The 25,725-nt window shown below is 32.5% G+C and overlaps 1 protein-coding gene across 2 annotated transcripts; it reads right to left on the bottom strand.

Annotated features, from left to right (window-relative positions):
• Positions 1-490: 490 nt before the first annotated feature.
• On the bottom strand, positions 491-16,067 carry LOC114258506 (P-loop containing nucleoside triphosphate hydrolases superfamily protein). 2 transcript variants are annotated; one of them, XM_082877775.1, is made up of 15 exons: positions 15,828-16,067; positions 15,339-15,605; positions 14,660-14,832; positions 14,238-14,432; positions 13,290-13,466; positions 10,903-11,291; positions 9,721-9,901; positions 8,320-8,442; positions 8,059-8,175; positions 6,609-6,713; positions 5,204-5,344; positions 5,006-5,071; positions 2,013-2,168; positions 857-935; positions 491-713 (listed from the first exon to the last, which is right to left on the bottom strand). In XM_082877775.1, the coding sequence occupies exons 1-15, from the start codon at positions 15,976-15,978 to the stop codon at positions 658-660; spliced, it is 2,376 nt and encodes a 791-aa protein (XP_082733901.1). In that variant the 5' UTR covers positions 15,979-16,067; the 3' UTR covers positions 491-657. The 2 variants fall into 2 exon arrangements, with proteins under 2 accessions (XP_082733901.1, XP_082733900.1); XM_082877774.1 differs by having other exon boundaries at positions 14,660-14,835; positions 15,828-16,066.
• Between the last annotated feature and the right edge of the window lie 9,658 nt (positions 16,068-25,725).

Raw genomic sequence — 25,725 nt, 5'->3', positions numbered from 1 at the left:
GATTATCAAGGGCGACCGATTATTACAAGAAGGTTTTCCTTTCCTGCAACATCAGCCATTGTAGGGGAAGCCCACGCATGTTGGGAAGTAGATGAATGGTGCAGGCTTAGTGGAATCAAAGCAATCAAGATTCAAACTAACTGTCACGAGTTAGTTCAACAGTTAAATGGCTCTTCTAAGGGTAGCTGGGATATAATGTATTTGGTAGAGGACATAAGATCTATGACTACTTTTTTTGATTATATAAGCATTGTAAAGGTTCCTAGGGTGCTAGTTCATGTAGCAAACTGGGAGGCCAAGGCAGCTGTTGGATGATGTGTTTGTTGTTTAAACCTTGTGTGTTGTTAATATATATCTCTATTTCATTTTTCATACACATTCATTGATAAACAAGTCATATATACTCTGATGACTAAATTGAAATTGGCCCGGAGTGTCCACATCACAGGTGCATTTGCAAATTTGGAAAAATAAATCAAAATAGACAGTATTTTCAAAATTTAGGACTTCATTATTATGACTTGTCAAAGATAATCTAATGATGATATTTGGTTGCACATAAATACAAAAATTATGACTTGTGTCTAAGATAATCTAATGAGGATGGTTGGTTTCCCATTTTCTTGATGACTTGGGTTTGAATTCCATAGATCCCTTCTACTCACCTCGCCCTTTTAGTTTTTTCTTCTGCTTCCTCCGTTGATCCCGCAAACCTAGACAAAAAGATCAATTACCAGAAGTTAAAGATCAATCATCAAAAGTTTCCCCCTCCATGAAAATGGCAGTCGTCAGACTATATGTAATATATATATATATATAGAGAGAGAGAGAGAGGGGGGGGGGGAATAGAAAGTACGTTTTTTGTCATCTTTTCTCTTTCTCCGTAAATTCTCTACATTCCTTCGTTTTTCTGCAATCTCTTTCAGATCCACAACCTGAGAACATGCGAGGGCAAAAATGAAAAGTTGGAACTTGAAAACAGAGAGGGGAAATGCTGACTAAGAGATGACGAACAAGGGATATGCTGGAGATGAAGATTGCCATCTTGCAAATAATTATATTTCAACAGAAGTGCGGATATAGTTTCTGAATCCAGATACAATTAGTATCCAGGAAATTCACTTCGGAATTATAGACTACAATGGTTAATTTGAACAGGCCAAGATCGAGCAATGACTATGATCATGTGCGTAACAAAAAGTAGTAAAACATGCATGCAATAAGCAAGCAGATTATGGCCCTATTTCGTACAGGTTATGGGGCTGCTATGTCAACGTATTTGGTGAAGCTTTTGATAACAGCTACCGAGGTAAGTTGAAAAAAAGTTGATTACTGAGTAGGAAAGTGATGCTTTTAGCTTCTTTTCTTTTTTATTTTATTTTATGTTTTTTGGATAACTTGGTACCCGGCCTCTTTTTTTGATAGCTTAAAAGATGTTTCATGATTCTTTTGTACTGATGCTAAAGATGGTTAAATTTGAAGTTACATCATGTGTGATTTGATGTAAGTAATTGCAACTTAAGCACGCAACTCTCCCTTAATTAAGTCCTTATGCGTGTGGTTTTGCGAATAAGATCAGATGATTAATATTAATTTCAAAATCAGAGCCACACACCATAGTTAAGAACAAAAGTATAACATGAGTCACAGGAAGATCAAGACAAACTAGCTTGTTAAGCTGCTCTTGTCCTTATTATAGAAATCTCATTACTGGTAATATGATTTCTGGCAATAAGATTCCCAGTCCAAGTCTTCCATTTCTGTTATCCAAATGGAGCCTTATATTTATGAAAAAGTAAATTGTTCTGATCCTGATATACTATCTTATAACTAAAGTAGTTACTGCAACAACAAAGAGAGCAACTTTAGGCTTTGAGAAATCCTCATTTTGAGCATGTTGGGGCACCCGATTAATCAAATTTAACAAACAAGTACCTAAATTTCTGTCCAGGAAAATATCAAAGGTAAAACAGTCAAAAACATAAGCACATAGACACTGTTCTCAAGATTACCTCATGAGCAGCACTCCTAAGTGCCTGGAGTGGTTCCATACAATCCTGACCTATAGTCAGTAATTTCCTTCTTTTGCCTTCTGAATTCCCAATAACATCATGTTTCTGCGTAGCTAATTCTTCAAATTGGTGTTGGAGGAGAGGTGAAACACCAGCCTGAAAAAATAAGATTTAATAGATTAGATTATTATACACAGCAATCTTCATGTCGACAATTTCATTAATATGAAAACAGATAGCATTGATGAAATGCAAAATAAAAACACTTCTCTTGGTTAAGTTCAGAAACGGCCATAATGAACTAAACAAGATTTCAAAATCATGCTACTACTCAACAAAAAGTACAAATGACAAATGACCAGCAAAGAATTTTACTCATCCACATCAATGAAAAGGACATATTGTAAGTCCAAAAAAGGGATATTTCACAACACTAATATCAATATCATTAATTTTTAAATATATACATATGTGTGTGGATAACAAATCATGGAAATTTTGCACGAAACTTTGTGCAAGTGTTAGTAGAAATAGTAATGCATAAGTTCTAGTCCAAATGTTGTAAATAAAATCTATATTTTACATTCATATATATAGTATGTATAGCATGACAAATATGGGATGCATAATAAATAATACTAATGATTAAATTCTTAGAATATTTGATGATTTCAACACTTATCATGGTGCAAATATAAGTACACATGCAAATAAAGTTTAAATACATAGATTAAAATATATTTTAATGTAAAAGATGATCGTGGAAAGAAAAAAAAGAGCAAATTTTGAATTTCACATGAACCACATTTAGGGCATCAAGAATTAAAGATTTTTGAATTATTTTGAGTCTTCATGTCATCATAGTAGGTTTTACTAATTAAGGGTATAATGATAATTCTAATAACTAATGGACATGGGTTGTACGAGTCACCCATGGATTTTATTTTAGGTCAAGTTATTAAATGGATTATTATATATAAGTTTTATTATGTCTAAAATAATCTTAGTAATCAAAAGTTCAAATTTCCTATTTTGATATTGAAGTAAAATTAGAAATCATCGAAGGTTTCTATTATGATTGAAGTAGAATTGGAAGTCATAGTTGGTCTAGAATATCAGTAGTTGCAAAATATTTTTAATTTCTAAATTTGAGTTATAGTCCTTACAGAATTAGAAGAGTCTTTAGCCTATAAATATATGTGTAACTCAATGATTGAGAAGAATAGTTAATATTATGAAAATTTGAGATTGTGCTTGTGTGATTGGCCTATCCCTTGTGAGGGTGAAGCACCTCTCTCTCTCTCTCTCTCTCTCTCTCTTCTTCTTCTTCTTCTATCCAGCAAGGTTACTATTCACGTCACTGTTCACAGTGCTTAGAACAACCACTCAATTGCCCCTAAACACTTGTGTTTTCATTCCCAAAACCCTACCCTTCCACAAACCCTTAAACTCCTATTTTTTCAAATACTTTTGCAGCCACAAAATTCCACAAAATCTAGCCGTATAAGTCTATTGTTGCTGCTGCTAGTATACTAAACCCGAGCTCACTCCTTGTAGAAAAGTAATCTCTACTCATCCTACAATAAATACACATGAAAATAGTTCAATACCAAGTAAACTTTCTAAGTGACTCAAAACCAGAGGTCTTTTTATGGAATAGGGCGTCTGGTTTGGGCAATGTGCAGTGGGTGGCTCCTAAAGGTGTTGCTTAAATATTATTATTTGGTTTTCAAGTTTTTGGAAGGTCAAAGAGGGCCAAAGTTCTTTGGAGTAGTGTGGTTTTTGCAATCTTCTGGGTCATTTGGTTGGAGAGGAATGGGCGTATTTTTGAAGGAAGGAATAGGGATATAGACTATTTATGGGATAGAGTGAGATACTTGGCATCTTTTTGGGCTTCGGCGAGTCCTGTGTTCCGTGGGATCCCTTTGTTTTTGATCGCTTCAAATTGGGTGTCGGTTTGCTTTGAATAATTTGTGGTTGATGGCTTTTTGTTTTTTGTTTTGTTTTTTGGATGTATTTTTCCTTTTTCCTGTTTGAGGATGCCTCATCCTCTTGGCCTTGTGCCTTAATAAAATTTTCTTGTCTGTTGCTGATCAAAAAAAAAAAAAAAAACCAGAGGTCTTTTTTGTATTTCCATACAATCTCATTTGTGATCGTTCATGGTACTTTGCCCATCCTTGTGCGCATTATGTACTATTATCAATACTACACACTATCAATCAAGAAGTTTTAAAATATGGCACATTATGCAAAAAGTAAAAACCAGTAATTCCTCGTGCTGTGAATAAGTACTGATAAATTCAGGGATCATGACAAAATTATGTCCTGTAACATTTATTCATGTTACATTCATCATGTTCCATTTTATGTTGATCATTTCTTTTTGTTCTAAACTTCTACTGACTCCTTACAATTTTCTCAAAATGAGCCTAATTCTCTCCCAATGAAAAACTTACCACGGACTTAATAAAGGGTAGTTTAAGGCCTCGTTTGGGAACATGCTAATTTAGTAACTTTTTGGTTATTTGGCTAAAATATAAGCTAAAAAAAATTAGTATGTTTGGGATAACTTTTTAACTTTTTACGAAAAGATGTGCAAAAAGTAGAGAGAAAAGTGAATCGTTGACTTTTTGGTATGAGTTGTTGGCTTTTTGGCCAATTTAGTAACTTTTTAGCTAAAAGAGAAGGTTCCCAAACGAGGCCTAAATATTTCCATAAGATCTAACCTGTTAATGTCGTAATATATCTTCATGATATATCCAGAGTGGGCGCAATATTCTGTGATTTTACAGCAACATTAAAGTGATATCATGCACTGTGTTTTATGATATATCAGCCATATTTTGTGATTTCACAACCTCAATAGAATACCATATCACATATCTTGAAATTGCAATTTATCATGCGATGGATCACAAATTTTTATATTTAGTTCCGTGGTCTCAAGTGACCAAAAAAACCAAAACAAACGAGAAAATATAAGGAAATATTACCCCTGCTAAATAGCGATGTGAAAATGTTTTAGGTTGCAATGGCTGTGAAAGCAGCATACTGAGGTCCTGCAATTGCATACATAATGGAAACTTTTCAGATGACATGAAAAGAAAATGAAGTTGCCCAAACTGTCAGATGCTTGCCAAATGTGACGAGCAATTTCAGCAACAGAAGAAATAGCTAGAATTGGAATAAACCTGCTGCAGCTTCTTTAAATGATTGGAACTGGCCTTCTTTTGCTTATGACTATTCACTCTTTCCTCCTCACTTTCATTATCCTCCACATCTAATTCAATTGCTTCAGCATTCCGTTCAAACCAACTTTTATTTGCCTTATCCTAGAAAATAAAAACAATTTTAAAATTAATTTAAGAATAAAAAAATGTGCATTGCAAGAACTATGTTAAAAGGTATAGCAGCTGCTAATAAAACAAAATAATAAGTTGGCATACAAATAAAATCAGTTAGAATAATGAGCATTGAGTTGATTAATACTCAAATAATGTAGAATTTATAATTTACAGAATCAGCAGTGAATTCAACAAATGATTTATTCTAAGACCTCCAACCCCTTGGCTCGTTTGGTGGTGGATTTTCTTTTGGACTGTTGGCTTTAGCTATTCTTTAAGTTTTTTATTCTGTGTTTTTATCTTTCTCTTCTCTCTGTCTGTTTCTTCACAATCCTTTTTGGTTGGAGACCCTTTTTCTCCCCTTATATGCTCCTTTTCTCCTTTAATGCACACATCTCTTATATGTTAGAGAGAGAGAGAGAGAGTATGTTCTCAAGGAATGAAACGCAGTACAAAAATGTAAGCTGTGTTTGGTACAGTTTTGAAAACAGTTTCATGTTCTCAAGTGTTAACAGGGAAACAAAAAACCAAGACAAAAAACTTGTTTCATATGTTGTTTTCAGAAACTTGAGTTAAAAAGAACCAATTCTCTAGAAGCACCATAATGTTGTTTTCTGTTCTCTTTTTTTTTTCTTAATTTTTTTTTTTTTTTTTTTTTTTTTGGTTTTGCCAGTTGGTAATACTAAAATGACCGAAAACACATAATTTTTTTTTTTTTTTTTTGCAGTTTCTAAAATCATGTTTCTGAGAACATGGCCATAGAAGCAGTCTTCGAGTTTGTCTCCATGACCATAGTGAGAAAGCAATCATTATGATGTTTCAGGTACTAATGTCAAATCCTAGTGCCACAACTTTCATAAAAACTCAAAACCAAACCAACTACTATTCATTATTTGAACCACAACGTAGCAACAATCAATGTTAAGAACACTACAATCAATTAACAGGAGGTATTTAGAAAGTAGAGAAAGGAAACAACAATTATGAACAAAACTAACATCTGTATATTTAAGCTGAAATCTGCATAGCAAAGCATTTGACTAAAAAGGAAAAATATACATCACAGAAGCTATCAGATCATACCATAATGCCATATTCAGCATAACTCTTTCGAGATAATTTAGTCACTCAACCCTGTTCGGTTACTCTAGAAGACTATTTAAAAACATGAAATGATAAAAGTGCATCTATAAACTGAGTTATGTGTCCACACATAAAAATGATGTTACCGACAACTAAAAGGAATGATTACCTGTGAGTCCTTCCGCAAAATCTTGTCTATTTGGCGTGCAAGGGATAATCGTTTAGCAACCTCTGGCATGTATGAGATCTCTACAGGAAATCGCCGCAGACTTTCCTGGATACAAAAGCAGAGACCATTGCAATGCACGTAAGCTAATAACTTAGGGTTAAGTGTAGACCACTAAATTGAACAATTATTTGGTTCAACACCCAAGCTCCAGATGACAATGTTAATTGCAACTGCTTCCACTATTCTTTTTCCTTGTCTAAAAGGATATGTATTGCTGAGCTATGAAGCACAGACACTTTCTCAGAGAAGTTGTGTCCATGTCACACTTGACACTTCATAGGACAAGTGAAGTCCTTGTCAGACATGACACTCCCTAATACTATGGAAAACTTCACAAAAGCATGGCTCATACATATCTGAATAAATTTAATTTTACACATGGCCAAAACAAGTCAAGCTCGCAACAAAATCTTTTAATGAGATATAATACAAGAGTAGCAATAGTAGTACACTAAAAAAACACCAAGATTCTATCATCTGTGAGAAAATATAAGCACGGGAAAAGGGCATGCAAGTTGGTGCAGGCTGGTCTAGTCATCTGATCAGACTAATTTTCAATGCTAATTTGCAGACCCTATGCAATGAAAATGTATGAAGGTAAGACACAAGACTGTCCAAGCAGGATGCAAAGTCCTTGTTCTGGAAGAAGATGGAGATTGTAAGGTTGGTTTGGTCAGATTGGTGGTAATCTACATTTGATTGTTGAAAATTGCTGTTTTCCACACCTCTAGGACGTTTTTTTCCCAGTTCTAGTTGATGAACAAAATAACTTGACAAAAGTGGCATTTTTCGCATCTTTTGGTATCTAATTTCCATTTCCTGGCTATTTAATAATAAATCAGTTCCTACCAGTCGACATATTTTTCTCATGGAAATTATGCCCCAAAAATTAAATAAACACCCATGTGTCTATTAAGTCGTAGAGCAGATATATCAACAAATTTTAAGCCTTGCTCTAAGCAAAAATTCGTTTCAATCAAACATAAACATTAAGTCAGCTTTTAAGGTATCGGTTTATGACTAATCACATGAAGATGCAACAAGCAGCAAGGCAAACACTTGAGTGGTTTGCTTTAAAACCAAGAACTGTAGGTATAATTTGATTATGACAATCCAAGTTAAATAGAAAACATTTAAATCAACATAGAAAAAGTAATGTAGAGCCAATCCATATTCCATAATAAAATGCTGATTCCCAGAAAGCTGAATCTTCCTTACGAAAACAGAAAGAAAGCTCAATCTGCACTGCACTCTTTTATCAAGTATAAATACATACAGAAAGTTTATACTTTTGACAAATTTAGGTCTCAGCGATTGTCGCTTTTATAAGTAAAGTAAAATATATTAAAGGCACATCAATTCTCAAACAATAACTTTACAAAAGCAATACCTTAGAAAATGATTTGCACAAACTGGCAAATTTAGATCTATCATTTGGTGATATTAGAGCAATGCTACACCCATCAGCAGATGCCCTGGCAGTTCTTCCACTTCTGTGAACGTAGACCTGGCAATAAATTATATTCTTGTCAAAAAGTACAAACTCTAACAAAACCACAGAAAAGACCAAAAACAAGAAGAAGAAACACACATACATACACAAACAAGAATAAAAAAACACAAAGAAAAGGTAGGAGGCTATTCAATTTACTTCTGCTGAATGTGGAAGTTGATAATGAACAACTGTTCGAACACCTGGAATATCAAGCCCTCTTGCTGCAACATCAGTAGCAACAAGTATACAGTGCTCATTTCCTCGAAAACGGTCAATTGCCTGCATTAAATACAGAAAAATAGATCAATAAGTAGAAGCATGGAAATAAAACCTGATGTCTACTCTGACAAAATAACAGTAATTGCAAAAAAAAGATAATAAAATTAATCAGGCTAATATTTTGAGTTTTCATCTTTCTTCTTTCCAGAATATTCCTCAAGAATAAGCATTAACACATAGTTGGACAAATACTCGTTCTCCCATCAATTTAAAAATAAAGTAACATATAAGGCGAGGAATTTTTTATTTATTTATTTTTGGATAAGTATTAGGCAAGGAATTAAGATATGCTCAAAAGTTTTAGACTTCACAAGAGGAATTAATTCCCAAGAACTGCTGCTCAAAGGAGGCAGCAAAAAGATTACAATCAAGTAAAAGGCATATGATTAGATGTTTCTTTCATACTGCAGAAGATGCTAACATAGTCATATCCAGATATTCATAACATGTAGAAAGTTAGATACATTCAGAAGTCAAGACTTTCTCACATAATCAAGCAAAATTAGAAGGAACCTTTTAATTTGATAAACACACCATTGTCATTTTTCATCATCAAAAAAGAAGGCAGGTCTCTTCACGGAAGAAGAATTTGAGAAAGGACCTCAAATTCCATAATTGAGAAGCCGTTTTTTTTTTTTTTTTTTTTTTTGATAAATATTGAGAAGCCGTTTGACTATCTTCATTTAGTTTTTTCCTTTAGTATCAGTCATTTGGTTTTGTTCTTTGTTATCAAACTACCACTTGCACATCCTTAATTAAACAATGGTGCAAAAAACAATGTTGCGTTAAACAATACAACAGTACGGCACCAATTACACAACTAAGAAACACATACACATTGACTGTCATAAAGTCGTTTGAAACTCCACTTGGGAAAAAAGGATCACCTTCTTGATAAGCTTAATAAATAAATAATATAATAAAAAAGTGAAGCTTTTCTCCAAGTGGAGTTCCTGGCACATATGAAATATAAAATTCCCACTCTTTGAAGAAGTAAAGAAAATAAATATTAAATTCTATTAGCTAAATTAATTAGCCAAGTTTTAGGTGTAAACTTCTCAAAGTTGGATCAAGAGATGCCAAATCAAAAGAAAATCACACTTCTAGTAACCTTGCTGTATATGCCATATCCAAAGTCAAGAAATTATAAGAACACTAAGCTGGTAAAAGTAAAAAATTTTGAGTAACATGACATATCATCATACCAGACTTCTCATATATAGAAAAAAATATGGTATCTAAAATTCCATATAACTACCAACAAAAGGAAATACAAACCTTCAAGCGAGCTCGCTGCTGCATCTGAGCATGAAGTGTCCAAACATTAATTCCAAGAACGCGCAAGAGGGAAGAAGCATGGCGTAGAGCTGCAACTGATGTGCAGAAAATAATTGTGCGTCCTTGTCCATGAACACTCAGTATATAATACAAATAGGCATCTTTGTCTTCCTCCCTGCATCTGCAACCCGTTATGCATAAGTATTGTTTCATTGGAGAAGTCGTTATGCACAAAATAAAGACATGTGGATATAAATAAATAACATATTCTAGACACAAAAAACCCAGAAAATTAGGCTGCAACGGATGCACATAAATGTCAACAACCAATATTTGAACACGGTGTCCCGATACATAGAAATATATACTGAAAAACAGGTATGAAAGCCAACACCATTTTGGATAATGCAATCTGAAATACAAAACCCTGAACTTCTAGGACTGTAAGGAGACACAATGACCAAGAATGCATAAAGAGGGACGCAGCCAGATAATTGTAGAATTTTTATGTGTAGGCTAGACATTTAGATCAAGACAGCCTAAAAAGAAATTCACTTCATCCTTTACATGAATGAGTGACAATACCCAATAAGAACTTATTAGAATACATTCTACTTCCCTAGGATAAGGTAGAAGCAAGTCTCATGCACCATGGATGGTTACACAAAAGCACTAACATATGTATAGTCATAAGCAAACAGAGATGTACAAGAAACTACAATTCCCAGTGCACTCCGACCATTTAAACCAGCTATATTCCTCTTAGAAAACATGAATATGCAACTACTTCGCACTGCAAGTGAGAAAATGTAATCAACTTACAAAGAGGATAAATGAAACTAATGTTTTCACTAATTAAGCTATTTAGCAATTAAATATAACAGTATCAACTTTTTTGAACTGCTTTGCAAGTTTCTAAACAGGTATTAAATATTGTAGCAGTGCAAAAATTATGCCATTTATCAAATTTAAATGAACAAAAAAGCCCAGGATTAGTTCAAGACAATTCCAGTCCAATTCAGCACATGTCCATGAAAGAAATTGAAGAACAGGAAAATAAAATAACAAAGCATATATATAGATGGAAGTCTGAATGAGGCCCACAGTTACTGTCCAAAATATCGGTTTTGTCTAACTAAAAAGTTCAATTGCCACATATCAGACAAAAAGAGAGGTATGTACTCAATAAATGACTCCTCGAGTTTATCTGCCACAATTGATGCATTTGTTAGATCGACAATAGCAGCATTCGCTCTCATTCCAGCTCGTTCAGAGAGAGTTTCTATAGAATTGAACCCATCATTCATCGATTGCTTTGATTTTAGTGATCCGTGCCTTAGCTTCTTCCGGAAATCAGCAGATAGGGATAGGGTTGCAGAAAACACAAACGTTTGTCTTTTCTTTCTCTGGAAGCTTGAAACTGTCACACAATTCTGTGTATTCTGAGAATGCCCTTCATGTGAGCCACCGGTCATTGGAAGCAAGTCAATTATGGACTGCAACTCATGAAAATGACCATTCTCTATCATTCGATCAGCCTCATCCAGCACAAAGAAAGACAGTGAATGTAACTGCACAAGCAAAAATGGGAGTCAGAATTATTCTGGTCAATTTGATGTCAGATAAGAAAGCAATGGATGTTAGGTGACTTTGTCTTCGCAAGTTTTTAAAGAGAGATAAGAACTCCAATAGCATGCTGGGTACTAGGTTGAGGGAGATGATATTATATAACAAGTTCTGTTCAGCTTATCTGAATAAAATCAAGAACTGTAGGATTTTATTGGTGTGATGATTATATTGCGCTGTGGAAGTGGCTGAAGTATACAATGGTGCTAAACAATAAAGTTGGAGATGTTAGAGGAATCAGACATAGTAAGAGCTGTAGAAAAAGTTGTTGGATCACCAATTAGTCCAAAAACTTACACTGTTAAGAAATGGGTCCAACAATATATATCAAGCTATCTAACACCCTCCCTCACATTGCATACATAGAGAGAAGAGAATGCAAACAATAGAGAATGAATGCAAATGGGACAAAATACAAATAGAGAGACTTGAACCCAAGAGATCCACGCAACCTGACCTCTTATACGATGTTAGATCACCAATTATCCCAAAAGCTCAAATTGTCAGGAAATGGACCCAACAATATATATCAAGCTATTCAACATGACAGCGGTGTATGAGGTGGAAACAGTTGAGAGTTGCATCCCCTCAATGTCCTTTTAATGAAACCTTTATTACTTACCAAAAAAAAAAAGAGGACGGAGACAGTTGAAATGGTAGTAATAGTGCTTTGAGATGTCATGAAAATCTGACGTGAATTGTGGTGTTTCCCTGATTCATAATTTGGACTGCAATTTCGATTGTCAAGCATACTTCTATTCCTTCTATGAGAATTCAACTTTTTTTAACATATGTTCAATGCTAATTCTAAATGCTCTTTCACAAATTTAAATTTACCAACTCCAATTGAAAGAAATCCTTGTTACTTAAATCACTAATTTCGACAACTTCATCAAGAGGTAGGTAGAGATGGCATAGACCCATCTTTGTAATTGCACCTTACCTTCGCAATTCAGGCCAAACTGCTCTTCTCAAATTTCTTCCCACTCAGACTTTATTTTTCAACCCAAAGCCTAGGCAACTCTCAAATGAACTCCATCTCTGCCACAAGCAGGATTAGGTGGAAGCTCACTTTAAACAGTCTCTCTCACACAATACACACATAAGCACATGTGCCGGCACACATACAAATATTAATCCTAGCAATATACCAACTTTTATGTCTTGCTCTAAGTTTTCCATCTTTGTTCATATCGTCTATTCTTTAAACATGCCTATAACAAAGATTAACTGGCCTAGTAGACCTAGAACTAGAATCTTTATTTTGGTTCCTTTTTCCCTTCATTTTGGCATTATCCTTCCAATACTGTAAGCATCCTTGGCTTTGACATTTATACATTATCTTGCAAAAGCTAAAACGTTATTGACAGAAGTATCGTACAGAATTTATAAAATAAAAATAATAATTTTAATTATGTTCCATTTTTTTACTTGTTTATAAAAATAAGCATTCTAACCCTCTGGTAACACTGTTTAACAACCACTGCAGTACGGGAGGTCCCTACCGATTTTTGAAAACTTCAATGTCAAAGTGTCATAGTCAAGAATGTATTTCTCATGGGAATAAATATCCTCAAATGGAAACTATCATTTGAAACTCATGTTCACTTAACTACTTTCACCAAAAAAGATACGGTAATTTTACTGCATGCATGTGTGAAGAATTTATAATTAGTTTCGAGTCTTATATACTAAAAGTAGAGAATCAACCAGATATTTCAAAGTAACGGAGTCATTTTCTGCAGATACTCAAGAAGGTCCAACTAAATCTCTAAGGCTTACCACAAGAAACATTGAATTTAAGAAAATATAAGTGCAACTATTATTGAACAATTTGTTTAGTGAACACAACATAAAGTAACGATTATTATTGAATGCTGATGGAGTGCTGACATGAACCCTTTGTACATATACACCAGTCTATAGTTTGCATTAGCACTAACCTCAATAAGATGAAGTTCTCCACCAGACATAAGTTCCCATAGCCTCCCTGGAGTTCCAACAACAATCTCTGGCCTTGCTTTCAGAAGTCTTTCTTGTTTTTCTGTTGACATCCCACCAACAATTGGAACCACCCTAAAATTGGTACCTTTAGCCACTTCCTTAAGATGGTCGGTAACCTAGAAAAAGAAAAAGAAAAAAAAAAAAAAAAAACTTAAAAAGAGAATCAACAATTAGGATGAAAAAACCACTAATCTAACAGCTAGTCTGAAAACCGTGAGGAAACTAAGGGTTGGTTTGGCATAAACTAAATAATACAAAAAGTCAAAAAGTCACTATCCTATTTAAGTCACATCATCTTATTTAAATCACATCACCTCTCTAACACATCACATCAAACCCAACCCATATAAGCCAATAAGTCAAAAAGTACACTTTTTTATAACATCTCAAACCAACCCTAAGTCTATCAAAATAAGCTTAGCAACATATTCAGATATTTTCATTTTTAACAAGTTCAGCAGTTTGAAATCAGATCACCCATTTTGAAAAGTCAAGTGACCCATTTGTTGAGTTTCTCAAACAGCCCCCAATGGTCATGCGGCAGTAGTAAAACAATACTGCTAGGTAGTTTTCCTACTGTTTGTTTGATGCCAACAACATAACATCATGTCATCAAGCACCATGAAACTCCGAAGCAACCTTCTTTTGCTGTTCATCAAATTTTACCAGTCAAATTCAGCCAGAATTAAAACAGGTGGCCAAGTTTGAGTTCCCAGAACAGCCTTAAAAGAAATGCAACAGCAACAAAAACACAAACTGCAAAATTATATTATTTTATAGAACCCATGAGCTTCCAACTTTACAAAAAATGGCGACAAAAACCATAACAGAAAATCAAATCATTTAAGCCCTAAACAAAAGGAAACAACCAACGAATCAATGTGTACCTGAAGTGCAAGCTCTCTTGTAGGAGTTATAATAAGAGCCCGTAAGAGACGACTTGGAGCAATTTTTTCAGCTGCCTCTTCCTTTTCTGCAAACATATTATCAGCTTTTTCTCGCTCTTCGAGAAGACGTTGAAAAATGGGTAAACCAAAAGCAAGTGTTTTCCCAGATCCTGTCTCTGCAGCCCCAATGACATCCTGTCACACGAATTTAATACGATGATTATCATGCCATATGTTGCCGTTTATCAATTTAACACCTTTAGGTTGTGTTTGGATCATGGATTTGGGTAGTGATTTGGAAAATGAAAAGAAAAGGCAATAGAATTGGAGAAAAAAATTAGCTTACATTTCATTCACATTTCCTTTCCAAATACCTTCCCAAAGCAATGATCCAAACAGAGCATTATAGAAATGAAATCAACCTTTCCTTGATGAGCAGCTGCAGGAATACAAGCTTTCTGTATTGGTGTTGGTTCTTTAAACCCAAGACTATATATTGCTTTCATAAGCAGGGGAAGTAGCCTCAGTTCATTCCAAGCGTAATATTCGGCTTCATCAACCGAATCTCCTTCAATATCATCCTTGGGATCACTGACTTCTATCACAATTTAATTTTGTAAAAAAAAAAACACTCGTTCAAACTGAATCCAAAATACAAACTATCTAACAAATTTAATCACTTTATGAAGCAGTCTGCACTATCTCATAAACTTAACTTTAAGATTGACCCAGAAATTGATAAGTGGCAGACTCATAACAAGTACATTTGTAGTGAACCAGAACCAAAATATTACCAAATCATTTATATATGAAAAAAGAGATCAAAACTTGTCAACCTTAAATGCATTCCCAACCCAAAGATCAATAAATTACCATTAATATGTAGAGAGACAAAAATACACCAAATTATGATTTATCTAGCACAGAAATGGATAAATACTAAAGCATTGACATGTTCAGAACAAAATCTATAAGAAACCTTAACCTCAATCTAATCAAACAAAATTTTATACTGGTCCACAAATTTACCAAAAAATAAATAAGCAGAATTACAATTCTGACTCAAATTATTAAAAATTGAAGAAAATTCAAAACACTAACCAGCAGTTGGTTCTTCATTTTCCTCAGAATTCTTTGCATCCTTGTTCTTCTTTTTCTTCTTCTTCTTTTTCTTCTTTCTCTTCACTTTATTATCCTTCTCTTCACTTACAGCTTCAACCTCACCACCAAGCTCATCCTCAACTTCACTTCGCTTCCTTTTTTTCTCATTTTTATTTTCTTTAGTCCTTTCTTTCTTGTTTTCTCTCTCAGGTTTAGGAATTTCCAAACCATACTCAGATTCATCAATCTCTTCAAGCGATAAAAAACCTACATTCACAACCAATATATATATATATATATATATCATCATCAACTCTTAAAATTCCCAACATCAACCCCTGTTTGGTTGCCGAGAAAATGCAGGAAACTAAAAGAACTCAACTTTTTAGAATTCTGAAGCATGTGCACAAAAACTAACAGAAACCCATAACGAAAAACAGCATCAAAACCCAAAATTTTCGTTTAATTGAAATTGAAAACAAAACGAACCTCCCTCGAGTTCGCTAGAGCCAACGGAGATAGAGAAAGGGTCGTCGCTTTCGGAGAGAGAAGAGTTCCATGGAAGCGAATCGAAGCGGTCGAGCTGTTCAAAGCCTTGTCTGGGTCGCTTTGCCTTGTTTGGTTTCTTCTTTGAAGCCATGACCAGAGCTCAGAGCTTACAAACACGGTCAAACGGCTATCCTTTTAGGGCTGTACGAGTGTTTGCAGTGCGCGGTTATACTAGGGCTTTTCCCATATTAAGCAAATTTACTATCTTCATTCTTAAATTAAGCTTAATTTGAACGGAATTTTTAAATTAAACTAAATTTACTATCTTAATTCTTAAATTAAGTTTAGGCCCCGTTTGGAGACTTACTGTTTTAGCCAAAAAGTCAAAAAGTTACATTTTTAATAAAAAAGCCAACAACTTATACTAAAAAGTCAAAAATTCTCTTTTCTCTCTACTTTCTGCACATCTTTTCGTAATTAGCCAAAAAGTTATCCCAAACATATAAGTTTTTTTTACCTACCTTTTTAGCCAAATAGCTAAAAAATTACTAAATTAGCCTGTTCCCAAACGGGGCCTTAATTTGGACGAAATTTTTAAATTAGGTTAAGGTGTTATTACAAAGAAAAATGCTTCCTACCCCCAGCTGGGGGTGACACCCAGTGAGGTGTCAGCTGGGGGTTGGAAGAAAAAAAACAGTTTTTCTTTTTTTTTTTTTTTTTTGATTTTCGACCAGTGGGGGCGCGCCACGTCACTGGGGGCGCCACCCCCACTGGGTGTATGGAGCACGGTTGTATTACAAATTATACTTTCACTATTTAGAATTGAAAATGTGATGAATAATGAAAACGTTATTACAAACTACGCTTTTAATTAAGAAAGCGTGGTTAGAAATCACGCTTTTAACATAAATTTTTTTTTCTTCAAAAAAATGTGTTTAGAAAACACACTTTTAAGCAAAATTTATTTTCTACGTAAAACTTGGTTTCAAACTACACTTTTACTGTGCTTATAATTAAATTTTATTTTTCTGTGTTTTCTGAAAAAAACATGGTTCCAAACCACGTTTTTACTGCGGATAAATGTTTCCTTAAGAAAAATTTTAATATATATTAAAATGTGATGAAAGCAAGACTTGAGTTCTCTGTAGCTCAAATGATAGTGCATTTGCCTTTGCCTGACAGAGGCACGGGTTTCAATCTACGCCAACTCCAAACCATTGCTACCTTTCAAATTAAATTCAAGTGTCTTTTTTTTTTTCTTCACTCTATACTTTATATATTAGTTATGTAATTTTTTTATCAAAAAAAAATAAAACGTTTGTTTGGTTAACTAAAAATTTCTTCTATAAAATACAATTTTTTTCAAAATGTCAACATAATTGTTTAAAAAGTATTCAGTATATTTGGTTTGAGTTTTTTGTATTTAGTTATTTAAAAACTGAGTTTTTTGATTTTCATATTTTTTTTGTTTTTAGTAAATATTTTTAAAATTTTAAACATTTTTTTTATTTTTTTAAATGCACCTTAGTTAGATGTATCTAAAAAGTAAAAAATTTGTGAAAAAATATTTTAAAAAATAATAAATACATAAAAATACAAAAAATGTATTGAAAAAATATTTTTGTATTTTTAGTATTTTTTCAGCAAAATGTACTCAAAAAAATATGCACAGTGAAAGCGTACTAAAAAAATGTACACAAAAAATATTTTTTCAGCAAAATATACGCTTTTAAAATGTACTAAAATATTTTTAAAATGTACATTTTTTTAGTACATTTTGCTGAAAAAATTAATATTTTTTTGAAAAAATACTAAAAATATAAAAATATTTTTTCAATACATTTTTTGTATTTTTATGTATTTATTAATTTTTTAAAATATTTTTTCACAAATTTTTTACTTTTTAGATACATCTAACTAATGTGAATTTAAAAAAATAAAAAAAATGTTTAAAATTTTAAAAATATTTACTAAAAACAAAAAAAATACGAAAATCAAAAAACTCAATTTTCAAATAACTAAATACAAAAAACTCAAACCAAATATACTGAATACTTTTTAAACAATTATGTTGACATTTTGAAAAAAATTGTATTTTATAGAAAAAAAATTGGGCAAATTACAAACACCCCCCTCGAGGTTTAGTAAAAATACAAAATCCCCCCTGAGGTTTGAGAAATTACAAATTACCCCCTGAGGGTCAAATTTTCATGATAATTAGGGAAAATTAGAGGAGAATCTGTATGAAAATAAAAACCTCAGGAGACAATTTGTTATGGAAATATAAACCTCAGGGGTGAGATGTAATTTCTCAATCCTCATGGGAGGATCTGGATTTTCACCAAACCTTGAGGGGGTGTTTGTAATTTGCCCAAAAAAATATTAGTTAACCAAACAAACGTTTTACTTTTTTTTGATAAAAAAAATTACATAATAAATATATAAAGTATAGAGTGAAAAAAAATAAATAAATAGAGGAAGAAGAAGTTGAATTTAATTTCAAAGGTAGGATCGTTTTGGAGTTGGCGTGGGTTGAACACATACCTCTGCTAGGTAGAGGCAAATGCACTACCATTTGAGCTATGGAGAACTCAAGTTTTGTTTTGATCACATTTTAATATATATTAAAAGTTTTCTTAAGGAAACAATTATGCACAGTGAAATTTGGAACCACGTTTTTTTTCAGAAAATAAAATTTAATTATAAGCACAGTAAAAGCGTGGTTTGAAACCACATTTTCTGTAGAAAACAAATTTTGCTTAAAAGCGTGCTTTCTAACCACGTTTTTTAGAAAAAAAATTATGTTAAAAGCATGATTTGTAACCACGCTTTCTTAATTAAAGTGTGGTTTGTAATAGCGCTTTCACTATTCATCACATTTTCAGCTCAAAACAGTGAAAGCGTGATTTGTAATAGCGCTTTAGCCTAATTTGGGAATTCCGTCCAAACTAGGCCTAGTTTGGGAATTAAGATAGTAAATTGGCTTAATATGGGAAAAGCCCCATTATACTTTACATAAAAATAAGGAGAGCATAAACACCCTTGAAAAATTTATCGAAACTTTTATTAAGAGAAATTCATATGAGTTTCACATTCATATGAAATATTTGATAAAATTTTTAACAAAATATTTGGAGTCTTAGCATTATGCGAGCATAAAAGGAAGAAAAAAAAAATACACCCAATCATGCAGCAGGAGTTAAAAAAATGATAAATTACAAATGTATCAATTTATTTAAAATATGAATTATTTTTTTGTTGTTTAAAAAATTATAAATACTCATTGTCAAAAAAATTTATTTATCAGAATTAATTGAAAAAATAAAATTTTTAACCGCTATCCTATATAATAATAAAATTACTTAAATTATTAATCGAAATAAAATGTTAACATCATTAAAAATTATTAATTAATTTGATATTTTATTAATAAAATGGGTTATTTGTTATGAAATTAAAAATCTCAAGGAACGGGATGTAATTTTTAGAACCACAAAAAGTAATTTGTATTTTAACTAAATCTTAAGAGATGTATTTGTAATTTACCTTTTAAAAAAGGAGCAAAGAAAATGACAAATTTTACTTTGGTCTCGTTTGTTTAATTCCATAAAATAGAAGAGATTAAGAATGTGATGGGATTAATGGAAGAGTTTATTAATATAGTGATATTAAATTAAAAATGTAAGATAAAAATTATTTATTTGTGCACTAGATTAGTAATATTATAAATAGTATTAATATATAAAATTAATATTTTTAGTATTTTTTAATATTATAATAATTATTATTATTATACTTTTTAAGTCCACTTAATTTAGAGACACTTAAAAAAATATAAATTTTACATAAAAAATATTTTAAAATTCACAAAATAAAAAAAAAATCATATTTTTATAGTATTTATTAAAAAAATTAGATATTTCTTTCACAAATAAATTATTTGAAAAAAAATAATATTAAAATTTTTTTAATCCATTTTATTTAATATTTTAATCTATTAATCCTATCACTAAATTTCTAATTCCATATATTTTCCTTCCATACTAGTCCAACCAAGAAGGGAGATTACTAGTCTCATTGAGGCCCATTTATTTTCAGAAGTAGATTAAGTAAGATTGTTAGTGAGAGGATTATTAGTGAAAGGATTGTAGGGAACTGCTAGTGAGTGGACTAAGAAAAATTGTGTTTGTTTGATATCTAGTGAATTATGTCATGCCCTGACTTTTATTAGTCGAATTCATTATCAAGTCCATTATAATAATTCCATTTAGTTGAGAACATGAACAAAAATAAGTGATAACATTCTCTCACGATAACAATGATGATATAAATAGAACATGACACAATGTCCTTAGGCTTACATTGAATGACAATAATTAAAACAAAAGGGATTTACCCTTGTACAATACATGGCACTCGGCCTACAAATAAAGGGACCCGTGGCCAACAACTTAGAGACTTCAAGTCATGAATAATCCTTCAGCCTTGTACCTGAAAAAGCTTATCAATACATGGGATGAGCACTAAGCCCAGTAGAGACCCTGAGTAGAGACCCTGAATATCCTAACCAATCACAACATATAGATAAAAATGATTATGAATGCATCAAGACATGTCATATAAGTAGTGTGACATTTAATATCTAAAATATACTCATATAACTGTATTTTCTCAAAAAAACCCCTTGACACAATTCAGTATAGAATCATTTCTTCTCTTTCACATTCCCATCATTACTTCCAAAAGAAAATGTTTTAAAATCTCATTCATTCTTTAATAAAACTTCCCATGTTAACATAAAAGAATCTCACTTAAACAACTGTTCTGAAAATACAACCCTACATGCAGATCATAATCCCTATCTTCCTTCTCAATACACCATAAGTCTTTACATCCCAATATATATCTACAACATTTCCTAACCATAGGCCCAAGGATTTAAAAGGTGATCGGTATGAAAACTGTTAACACATATATTCATTCAAACGAGATAACTGAAGTAATACATACTACCAATCTCATCTCCATAATATGAAAATCGCCAACACACACACACACACACACACATATATATATATATATATATATATATATATATATTCAAAACGAGATAACTGAAGTAATACATACTACCAATTCCATCTCCACCGACCTATAATACGGATAGCCGATTCAACAATACCAATAACACATAACACTTTACCGGCCTTACTTGGAAGGAGGTGCTTTTCAAGTCATACTTTACTGGGCGCAAACGGAAAGGGAACGAAGAACCTATCATAATACGTCACGCTTTGCCGGCTAAGATACGGTGGGAAACGGACCCCTTTTCACACTTTACCGAGCGCAAACCAAAAGGGACGAGGAAACCTCTATCAAGGCGCTACGCTTTGCTGGCTCAACACAGCAGGTAACAGACCCCCAAACATCATCACAATAAAAATATAACCATGCTAATCAACATCAATAATACACAGTGTAATACATACACCTAGTCCGATCGCCTCAATAACAATCACTACCAGTTAATCACATTAACTCATTTCTTTAAAATGTACTCCGCGAATCACAGTTCCACACGGGTTTTCCTCAATTTCAGACATTCCCAAAACACACCATGGAAACATCAAGACATAATTATTTAACAACCGTCTCTCAACGAAAACAACATTTACAAACATTCCACTGTCATTTTAACAACATAATTCGTAACTTAACAATGGAATTGTCTATTTACCATGTTCATTTATCAATGACAACACATCGTGTTACATCGCATAACCCATCCTACAATAGAACTCATAGTCATTCTCTAGCAACAAGTAATACTATCCTCCATTGATGGCCAAGGACAAAACACTAGACGTCAATCACATAATTCGAAACATAAATACACCCTTAGGTAATTCCACATTCCCGTTTAACGCAAACCCGCACGTTTTATAAAAAGGGTAATTAGTTTCACTTTGTTTTGAAAATACAATCTTACTACTCCAAATCCCAATAAACACCACAATGGCCACATCCACCAATGTTAGTTCAAAATCCCAATTATTCATAAACAACCACATCATATTCCCATTTCTATTCAACATCAAACTTCTCTTTGATATTCCAAATTAATAAACGATATACCAAACCTTTCTAATTTATATCCTAAACATGATTTGTAACCCACAACCAATCATACACAAACCCACAACTCGCCATTTTAAACCCAAATCCACCCATATGCTTTTTAACCAAAAACCAACAATAAACTATGTTTTTTAATGTCGTAAAAATTACCACAAGTCTATCTATGGTGAAGTATTGAAAAGAAGCTCAAGAATCCCTACCTCTTGAAACAAAGAGGAGAAGAGCCAAAAATCCACTGGCGATGAAAACACGATTCGCTCAAATTAAATCGAAGCCCTCGTGACCATCTACATTTTGATCTATAGAACCAGGGGTATAAAATAGGTGTAACTAGATGAAACCCAAGCTTTTAGGTCCAGGAAATCCTAAAAATGGCGAAAAGGGAGAGAAGAGAGAAAGAAGCAAAATGTGTATTTTTCAGCGTGCTGTGGCCTTGTATAGACGCACAATCCGCTCGAGTGCAAGAAGTGACGCTCAAGCGTCCAGACACAAAAAGTGTGACCACTTGAGCGCAAGAAGTGTTGCTCGAGCGTAGAATACAAACTCTCAGAAGTTTTACAGACAAGGGATCACTACTCGAGCACAAGAAGTACTGCTCGAGCGATCACCGCTCGAGCGAAGAATGACAACTCCCTGTATCTTTGCAGACCTGCAAAAGTGCTGGAAGTTCACAATGACCGCTTGAGCACAAGAAGTGGTGCTCGAGCGTAGAAGAAAAAAACAGTTTGAGAAACAAGTCACCAACCTATCCCCAACGCAACCAAGACACTTCAATAACCAAACCCAATGAACAATGAGCAGAGGCAAGACATGAACAATCAAAAAGGCAATGAAACCCGGATCCAAAACATCCACGGGTCGGATTCAAACTAGAGTTGCTATAGACTAGCAATTCCTATTTGTTTTGATAGATAAGAGTGGGATTAACCATATAAAATTTCAAAAAACTTTTTGTTGCATTACTATCAAATTTGAGTTTATACCCACCAATAAATGCATAACATATTTTAATATTAAAAATTATATTTCATAAATATATATATTTTTGGTACTATTTTATTTTTTTAGTATAATTTTTTTGGTATAAATATTATTATACTATTTTTATATTAAATTATTTTGATATAATAGTGGAGTAAAAAATGGTGGAATATTTAAAAAATGATAGAAAAAATACCATACTAATCAAGTAGAGTAAATAAACGAGGTAGGATAATAGAGGGCAAAATAGTAAATCCCCTTCTAATACCAAGGGATTGTTTGGATGATTCTATTTACACCACTATTTAACCTTTTTACACCCTCCATTTGATTACACCACTAAAAAAAATGTAATTCTCATTACACCCTCAATATACTACCAAAACTAACTCTAAATTAACTGTTTCGTCTCTTTACACCACTAATTTTGGTAATACGGTATTAAACAATTTACATCATTCTGGTGTTATACTGCCAGAAAAAATAGATCTTTCCAACATTTTATTGCTATACATTTACAAAGACACTTTCTTCCAAACAATGATTTTTTAATTTGTGGTGGGCCTGTTTGGTAATACAATGCTAATTAATTTGAATTACTCCAGTGCCATATTACCGGACAATATTTTTTTCAAACATTATGTTGCCGTCCAATTAGATGATAACAACAAATTAATTTGGGCCATTTGTAAAGTGCATTTTTAGTGATACATTGTTATACAAATAAAATTATTCTAGTGTCATGTTGCCAAACTACAATAGAGTTGTCTAGGCCCCCATCACTGTACATTGAAAGATTTACTTTTTCCTTGAAGCATCCATAAAAAAATTCATAAATCAAACACGTATCCATAAAATCATACATAAAAAGTATCCATAAAATTATTCATAAAAACATTAAGTGTACGAATATCCATAAAGTATTCATAAAATCTGTCATTGTTTGCATCCATCAATCAAACATGTTATTACAATTCATTTTGGTAATTTGTAGGTAATTTTCCCCCCTTAATAGAAATAGACATCCACACTTTTTAGAACCTGTCAACCTCAATCGTTTCCCCTTGATCTTCCTGTTGTTTCTATAATAACCACTATTTTTACAAGCAAGTGTAAGTCCTAATTTTCTGTCATTGCCTTCTGCATCTAATATCTTTATAACAATGACAAATCCAATCTTCTTCCCAACGTTAGAAGCCCATTTAATTAATGTTTTACGACTACTAAAAATCTAAAAATAATAAATACGTTTATACATCAAATTATAATAAAACTCAATACAGATTAAAATAAGAAAAAATCGTATTCATAAAATAAAAAAATAAAAAAAAAAACACTTAACAAACCTCGTCTATAATGAATTCATGATTAGAGTTCACTAATATTGCAGTGCTTGCGTTGTTGCAATGAGTATAAGTATAAGTATAATTCTTCCAGACAAAAAAATAAAAAAATGAAACTCAAAATACATGGTAATGAGAAGCCGAACAAATTTAAAAAATTTGGTTTGGGGTTACCGCAAATGTATATTTTATTCGGTAGTTAGTTACCAAACTTATATTTTTTGTTTGGCAATGTGATGCCGAACTATTTTATTTTGTTCGATTTCGAACCACCAAACGAAAGTCGAACACCAGTCTAGAAAAACAAAACAAAAACCTACCAAATAAATTTTTAAAAAAACTCACAAATTTAATTTTTTGAAGGTTCTTCACCACCGTTTCTTCATCCATTGCTTTCTTTAACGATCAAAATACTACGATTCTCTAAAAAGAGGTATGTAAGAGAAAAGAAAATTTAAAAAAGGAAAAAAAGGAGTAGGGATTAAAGATCAAGGAGTGTAAGGAGATAACAAAATATATTTAATTTTAGTATTTTATCCTTAAAGGTAATTTCACAAGTGGATAAAATTGGGAGGAAAAAAAAAAACTCATATGGAGAGTGTAAAAAGGTAAAATTGTGGTGTAAGTAGAATCACCAGGATTGTTTTTCTAATACCATCATGAGAGATTACTAATCTCATCCATAGAGGTCAATTATAGTCCCAAGGTATTGTGAATTCATTTTCTCATTTTGCAAATAAACACAATATTAGTGGGCCTTACATTCATTTTAATCCAATCTCATCTCCTAGAACCTAAAACAAACGGACCATTGGGCCACGTTTATTTGGCGAATTAAGTTGGATAGTATAGTTAGTGAGGGGATGATTAGTAAAACAATTGTTAATGAGGGGATTAAGTAAAAGTATGTTTGTTTTGATGATAGTGTGGGAGATGGTTAGTGATGGGATTGTTAAATTATTTTTATATAAAATAAATAAAAAATTATTTATATATTAAAAAAATTAAAACAAACAGGTGTACTTGATAATTTTTTTTTTATTTTTTTATATAAAATAGTCTCAATTTGCTCACTATTTTCCTAATCTCACCATCTACCTAGCCAAGCTAATCCCCTACTAAGGAAGATTACTAAGGCCATGTTTCTTTGGCTCCATAGAATAGAGGGGATTAAGAGTACGGTGAGATTGAGTGATGAGATTATTAGTGTGGTGGTATTAGGTTGGAGATGTAAGATAAAGAGTGTTTGTTTGAACACCATCGGATTAGTACTACTATATTTAGTATTAATATATAAAATTAATATATTTTAATTTTTAGTATTTTTTAATATTATATATTTTTTTGGTTCTAAAAAATATAAATTTTGTATAAAAATTATTTAAAAATTCACTAATCCCCTCACTCAATTTCTAATCCTAACCTCACCATGGGAT

The sequence above is a fragment of the Camellia sinensis genome, chromosome 7 (assembly GCF_055761805.1).
Source record: "Camellia sinensis isolate YWXY chromosome 7, ASM5576180v1, whole genome shotgun sequence".
Taxonomy (NCBI): Eukaryota; Viridiplantae; Streptophyta; class Magnoliopsida; order Ericales; family Theaceae; genus Camellia; species Camellia sinensis.
The sequence above is the reverse complement of the archived record's forward strand: the minus strand, read 5'-3'. Positions and strand labels throughout refer to the sequence as shown.

Coding starts and splice junctions, on each gene's coding strand:
- LOC114258506 (XM_082877774.1), bottom strand. CDS start 15,978: ATGGCTTCAAAGAAGAAACCAAACAAGGCAAAGCGACCCAGACAAGGC. Junction 8,176..8,319: donor AACTTCCACATTCAGCAGAA/GTAAATTGAATA, acceptor ATTTATTGCCAG/GTCTACGTTCACAGAAGTGG. Junction 5,345..6,608: donor TTTTGCGGAAGGACTCACAG/GTAATCATTCCT, acceptor TTTATTTTCTAG/GATAAGGCAAATAAAAGTTG.